Source organism: Triticum aestivum, chromosome 7D, assembly GCF_018294505.1.
Source record: "Triticum aestivum cultivar Chinese Spring chromosome 7D, IWGSC CS RefSeq v2.1, whole genome shotgun sequence".
Taxonomy (NCBI): domain Eukaryota; kingdom Viridiplantae; phylum Streptophyta; class Magnoliopsida; order Poales; family Poaceae; genus Triticum; species Triticum aestivum.
Window position 1 is genome coordinate 636,199,217 of NC_057814.1, and position 7,353 is coordinate 636,206,569.

General features: G+C 47.5%; 1 protein-coding gene across 1 annotated transcript; it reads left to right on the top strand.

Moving 5' to 3' along the window:
* The first annotated feature begins 1,502 nt into the window (after positions 1-1,502).
* LOC123170913 (probable E3 ubiquitin-protein ligase ATL44) lies at positions 1,503-2,318 on the top strand. Its single transcript, XM_044588629.1, has one exon. The coding sequence runs from the start codon at positions 1,572-1,574 to the stop codon at positions 2,169-2,171; it is 600 nt and encodes a 199-aa protein (XP_044444564.1). The 5' UTR covers positions 1,503-1,571; the 3' UTR covers positions 2,172-2,318.
* Positions 2,319-7,353: the final 5,035 nt, after the last annotated feature.

The window sequence follows — 7,353 nt, forward strand, 5'->3', positions numbered from 1 at the left end:
TGTAACTTTATTTCCATTCCAAAAATACGTAAATTCAGCGAATAATATGTAAGAAATGGAAATTTATTGACTGGGGGTGAAAAATAGAAAGGATCTCGTGAAAATGGAAACAAAAATAGAACAATGTTTTTCATGGTACACTACCGAAAATTTAATTTATGTACCCGCAAATGTGCAAGTTTCCTTTTTTTGTCTATACTAGCTATTAGCACGTGTGTTACTACCGCGGGGGGTGGGGGGGGGTATAATTATTCTAGTACATCAGCCCATAATTTACCTGTTCCGTATTATACGGTTGTGTAAAAAAATGTTTACCATATTCTGCCTGTTATTTTATTTTTTAATAACTTGTTCACTTGCCAAAGAAAATATTTTTTATTTCGTATGTCAAGGATTGGTCATCAAGAAAAATATTAAATATTGGACGAAGTACTCTGCCTGGCAGGAAAAGAAATGTTATTCTATTTTTATGTAGTAGAGATAGCACACTCTAGCCCAACACATGTACACTTTGGCCTAATTCAATCCTACCATAAGAAAAATATAATCCTTTCTCCTGAGTCAGAGTCTATGACCATCTTCCTAGAAATTATAGTTAGTATTATCTTATTATGTTACTAGAAACAAAAACATATTCACGATACTATACACTGTTATATATCTAAGTTATAATGATGTAGTCAACTTAGCAATTGGATTTGTTGTTTTTGCTCTATATTTAGTTGTTTACGATAGTATTTTTTTATCTAGAACCATATTCGCTTTTTATTTCTTTCCAGGATTTATATTTGTTTCCATTTTTCTAGAAAGCAGGAAAACAAAATATGTTATCACTTAGTCCTCTCCGTCTTTGTCCCTAGTTCCAGACAATGAATGACATGTACCTTCATAAAATGTTCCCTTTTCACGATTTATATTTTCAAGAAAAGAATTGCATGCATGCATATATAGCATTTTTGTCATTTGGGCGCACGGATCAAATAAGTTAAAACAATTTTCCCCTCATGTTACAATAAAAAGAATTTCGCATGCTCCAAGAAATTCAAAAAAAAAAAACTGCATGCATCTTTCCATAATGCAAGCAAGATGATGATCGTGCTTGGCTACTAACGATGAATTTCAAAAGAAAAACCAAATGTACTTTATAAATAAAAAAATATGCCCGTGATTTTAGTCAGGCCACTAATATCTTTCGCCGATCCACTTTACTATAAGAAATGTGTAGGTACCGCAACTTTTCTTCTTCTTTCAAATCAAAGCACAAGTCAAAAAAAGTAGAGCGTGTCTCATCTTTTCACACACACGTTACACACACATATGGTTGGTCTCCAGGAAAGTAGGCGTTTTAATGGAGTAGTTGCTAATCCTACAGTGTCACTAGATCCTACTTGTCATCCACGAGCCATACCGTGGGCGTTACCTTCCCTTGCACACCACCACGGCCATTTCCACGCTATAAAAACCTACGCAGGGCATCGCACACACGCACGGCCAGAGTCAAAGATAAGCTAGATACAGAGTCCAGAGTTCAGAGTTCAGACACCATATATAGCATCAGCGGCGGTGACACCATGCGCGCTCAGGCGAGCATCCTGCACCGTGTCGCCCTCGCCACCACCGGGCCAGGCGAGACGTCGTCGTCTCCGGTGAGCATGGTGGCCCCGGAGCAGCAGCAGCAGCAGACAGCGCCTGTCATAACAGTGAACTCGGACATGGTGATAATCCTGGCCTCCCTGCTGTCCGCGCTCGTCCTCGCCCTCGGCATCGCCCTCGTCACCCACTGCGCATGCAGACGCCGGCGCTCCGCCAACTCTCCTCCGCCCCCCAAGGGCCTCAAGAAGAATGACATCGATGCGCTCCCTGTCGTATGTTTCGCTGCCGTGGCTCCACCGCAGTCATCGTCGTCGTCCTTAGAGTGCGCGATCTGCCTGGCCGAGTTCATGGAGGGGGAGGGACTGCGCGTGCTCCCGCGGTGCGGCCACGGCTTCCATGTCGCATGCGTCGACGCCTGGCTACGGACCTGCGCCACATGCCCCTCCTGCCGCGCCCCCATCGTTGCCACGCCCACTGTGGTGGTAGTAGTGGCGACGAACAACAGGTGCGAGAGGTGCGGCGAGGTGGCAGCGCCTAACCGTGGCGTCGAGGACATGTCCTTACCCCCATTTTCTTAATTCTCTGCTTTTTAGCTAGCCTGGCTGTCGATCTGATGTCTCTTGACAGGCTAGTTTTGCAAAGTAAAACTTGTGTTTACTTAAGATTTGTAATTTAATCAGGCCCTGTACTGGCTTGCTGCATTCGGCGTCCAGCAAAACATTGTGTTATTTGCTCTGCTAGTACTCGTGCAAGTGGCCATGAACAAGTCACCTACTTTCTGCGATATTCACCTCTTGCCCTCTTCATTTATCGGCCGGGACAAATCACCACTTCATCTTCTTCTTCTTCTTTGCGTGTGAAAACAATGTATTACTCATCACCAAGGTTAATACAATCAATCACAGCTAGCTCTCCAGAACCTAACCAAGTCATGGTTTCTACCCTAAAGGCGAGAAAATTTTGCTACCACTTCATCTTCTTTGACCTGGAACAAATCATTGAGCATCTCGTTCGATTGAAAATAGCTTCAGTTTCATCTTGGTTTTGACACCAAATGGTTGCCATCGACCATGGATTAGGGGCCTGGCAGTCCTCTTCGAACTAAAATAATCCTAAGTATCGTGCACGTGCGGCATGCATGCATGCGTGTCTGATCACACGCGGCCGCACTAGCTAGTGATTTAAAGTTGATGCGCGAGTGAGATAATGATAGTGGCTGACGACTCAGTTAGTTGGCTGATTATTCAAGCACGTGCTTCCGGAGACACAGCCTAACATATACTCCCTCCGTTTCGAATTACTTGTCGCGGGTTTTCGATAAATGGTGAATTTTATTGACTCAAAATGAAGCATCAAGAAGATACATAACACAGTGAGCATACACCCGGCCTCTGCATAGCTAGGATGCACACAGCCAACACCACACACGCACGTAAAAAACATGTCCACAACTAGCAAAGTCATATAAGACCAAAGCTATGCGTAGGCGAGAAAAAAAATCCCAAAGCGATCTGATGTGCGATCGACAAACTACAACAATAACCATATCCGCACCAACTATCTCATGACATCACATGGACGACGAGGTTCTTCAACAACAATGCCTTCAGGAAGGGAAGGACACTCAAGTGTCGTCGTCACCGGATCCAACCATAAAGTCGGAATCTAGGTTTTCACCCTGAAGAAGTAGTCTGAGCATATTCGAGCAATGCCTTCAACAAGGTAACGACGTAAAAAAACATCGCCATTGCCAGGCATAACCACTCTCGGTTGACCTAGGATTTCGCCCCGAAGCTCAAGACCAGGTGCTCGAGTAGCACCACCATCGAAGTCAGTCATGTGTTGTCGCCACCACTTTTCCACAATCTCAGTGGCTACATGCGATTCGACCGCCGCCACTGTACAACCATCCCTCTGCGTCAAATCATCGTCCATAATTTGTATCTCACCGCCGAAATCAACAACCGGATCAAGCGGGATGAACCCCCCAAAATCTTTCGTTGATCACCGTCGTCGTGGAGCAATAGAAAGTCCCTGCATTTTGCAGTCACCACCATCCGGCCGATCGGATCTAGATCACCACCACCATGCCGCGGACCGTAGCGCCGCCGGCAGCCACCGCATGTGCGGAAGGCTGGCCATTGCCGGCAGCACCGTGGGAGCCAAGTGCAGCACGCCACCACCGGAGGCCTAGCGCGAGCACGTGGACGGGCAGATAGTGTTGGGGCAGATTGACGAGGCGGCGGAGCTCCGGTCGCCTCTCCCGGAGCGGCAGCGCAAGGGCAGCCTTGCAGCAACGGATCAGCGCCGGCGGCGCCCCAAGCACCAGGCCCGTGAGAACGAGACGAAGAACCACCACGATTGACTCATCAGATCCATGGATGTTGGAGTCTTGGAGAGGAAGAGGAAGATGGGAGTTGCGCCCGTCCGGTCGCCGGAGCCGGCCTTCGCCGCCGCCGGCGATGGCTGCCGGCGGCGGCGGCGGAGTGGTGATAGATGGGATCCGGGCGGCTAGGGTTGGGGGCGCCCCGGTGTCGCCCTCGAGCGACACGGGAGCGATGGGTTCTACGTTCTCCAACAGGGATGCATGAATTTTAGTTCTAGATACATCCATTCCTGCGACGAGTAATTTAGAACGGAGGGAGTACACGGGATTGATCATACACAATAGATAGTTGCTAGTACTTTTCATGGGATCATGTCTCAACCAATGGAGTAGAGTTTTGCATGCACAGATTAAATAATAAAAGATGACCACTTGAGTTCAAAAGTTCATACCTTGCCCCTCACGATCTTCTCGGCTCTTGTCGGCTCCCGCCGAAAATGGTGCCTATTTCATACGAAATCGATGGTCCATTCGGAGTGCATCACAAAGCAAAGGCAAAATTAAGCGTGTTTTCCTTGTGGGGGTAATCAACTAATCGTGGGATAAGCCAAAGTGTCTTCATTCATTAAGGCACTATGTCGATATCTTCTTAAATAGGGAATAAGATAGGGATATTCCGGAAAAAAGATAGCATAGGGATGGTTAAATACGCGGTCATACTTTTCATTGCATTATTCTTTTTAAACACAATACAGACACAGATGCTCATACATACGCACATACACTCATCCAAATGAATGCACGCATGCACATCCTATCCCTATTAACACCTTCGAGAGTCTGCGCCGGCACGTCACCTTGAGATTGACGAAGTCGCCAGACGCCTTCGTAGTCGAAGGGAACGTCTCCTACTGAATACACATCGTCGAAAGGCCTGGAATAAATCCAAGAAAACGCGAGCACCAACGTCAAGAATGGAATTTGAAGTCCGGTTGGCAGGGGATACCACTGTCCTCCTAGTCATCATCAACCACAGGTAGGTTCGCCTTTGCATTCCATTAGATAATTGCTCGTGCGTTACAACAAAGGTATAATAATTTAGTATGTTAGCACAGTTACCTGCTGATATTAACATGATTGTCGCAAATAATATGACTTTATTTGGTAAGTGTTTATTAGCTTACAATAACTGGTGGGGCACTTGAGGCGGTTTTCAAGAAAACTCGTGAAAAAATCCGGAGATGGAAAAAATCCAAACATGAAGATAAAAGGACGAACATACGTAAAACTGGACGTATGAGGAGCAGTCGACATGACCTTATGTCTGTTTTAAATAGTAGAGAGATTCCAACTCCTTTTCTATTATCCCTATGTATGACCTCTTTGATTGAAAGGATTTTCAAAGCATTTTCTTAGAGATTTTGGAGGAGGCTACCTTCGTCCCTGTTGGCATTAGCCACTGTAGGAAGGGTCATAAGCAGTACATTATGGACCATATGTAGGACCTGCAACATCATATGACAGAAAACCCCTGGGTCATCAATCCATTCAAGCGCCAACCAAGATTCTCTCCACTCGGACGCACCTAGTCCAGTCGAACGCTTAGCATGACTCGGACAAAGGAAGACGGGTGGCCAGCGCGGACTCTGAAGCGTTAAGAGGCGCATATCTTCATGTGTTACTAGTATTCAATGCTATAGTTACCATGTGTAACGCTTGTAATGATCTCAATCAATCAAACCTCCTAGTAACGTAGCTAACCCAAGGGGCGGCAGACTCTATATAAGCTGCCCCGTAGCACAGGAGCAAGGGTTTGCATCCATTGTAATTCTTGGATACCAGAGAAGAACATAGCATCCGGGCTCAAGACGTAGGGTTCTTACCTCCTCCATGACGGGCCCGAACTCATAAAATCCGTGTGTCACGCTTGCACCGTAGCTGATTTAGCCTTTGTTCGTAACCCTAGTACTCACTGTCTGAGTAATACCCACGACAATCCGCATGTGTGCCTCCACCTATGACCGTGCGGTCGAGGAAATCTAGAAAGAGGCAGGGACGTCCAGGCTTAAACCATCAAAACCAAACCTGTGTGTGTTTTTTAGTATCTTCCGCTCGCTTTAGGTTTTGTTATCGTTTTATTTTTTGCGGGTAGTGTTTATAGTTGTTGCTAGGTGGTCTGGAGACAATGGTATAATTTATGTCACATTTGATGAATTGATGTTCTTTCTAATGCCAATGTTTTTCCTGCGAAAAAATGTCAATTTATTCAAGATATAATAGCAAAGCACAAAAGTTTTTCTATGGGAGTATAGCAAAGCACAAGCTAAAAGAAGAAACTAACTTAAGCAAATCTCATCTTAACTAGTTATGGTTGGTCCATAGGTACACGTTTGTTACTAGTTCAGCCACTCACCTAGCTGCAGTATCGCTGGATTCTGGTGCTGGCTTTCCACGTATACTTGATCCAAAAGGCGCCAAACGAACTTACCACGCGTGCAGGAAGAAACATCCAAAAGTGGAATCGACTGTACCAGCGCCCGCCACTACCATGTGGGCCCGGCGTTACCTGTCTGCGGGCCCGTTGCTCCTTCCTTCCACTACTGTGACGACATCCTCTATCTATCCACAAGTGGGGCACTACTCTGCGCCGGCGCACCGGCGAAACGGATTGGCCGGTTGACCTGGGACTGTACGATTCCTAGGCGATCAATAATTGCTAGCCATCGGATGTGTCTCCTCGCTTTGTCCTTCTGTCTTCCTGAAAAAACTGCAGGGCCGCACATCAGAGCGAGAGGAGGCTGCAGCGCCGTCAATCCCCGTGAGCGACCGAGTCCGAAGCACCGCCGCACACCCCGGGCTTGCCGCCGCTCGCCGCCATCACACAACCTCCTCCTCACACTGTGAAAAAAAATCGATCCATGGAGCTTAGCTTGTAGCACGACTCCTCACCGGTTCCAGCATGAAAAATACTCATCCATGGGTCGCAGCCTCGCAACTGCCGTGGGGTCGTCGTCCTCGTCCCCGGGCAGCCGTTCGTCGTCGCAGCAGTGATGACCGTTGTATCACTGTATCACTGTATGGTGAAGCTCTGTATCACTGTATGGGCACATCCATGATGACCGTTGCATCGACGTCTCCAGTGCGTCGCGCACGACCTCTTTGCAGATGTCCCCGTCGTCGTCTTCTGCGCCCCCGCCGTGGCTCGCCCTACCAGCAAGGGCTCGTCATGCCCGCACGCTGCGTGTGGCGGCGGAGATGCAGAAAAGGAGCAGTTGCCCCGTGTTGTGGGGAACAAGAAGACGACGTGAAGAAAACGATTCGATTGAGAGCGATCGTAAGGCTAGCGACTAGCGAGCGTCCGGCCACAAACGTTTACCCTAGCTATAAGATGGCACGCGCTCGCACCGCACGCACGGCCACGGCCAGGTCCAGAG

Coding starts and splice junctions, on each gene's coding strand:
- LOC123170913 (XM_044588629.1), top strand. CDS start 1,572: ATGCGCGCTCAGGCGAGCATCCTGCACCGTGTCGCCCTCGCCACCACC.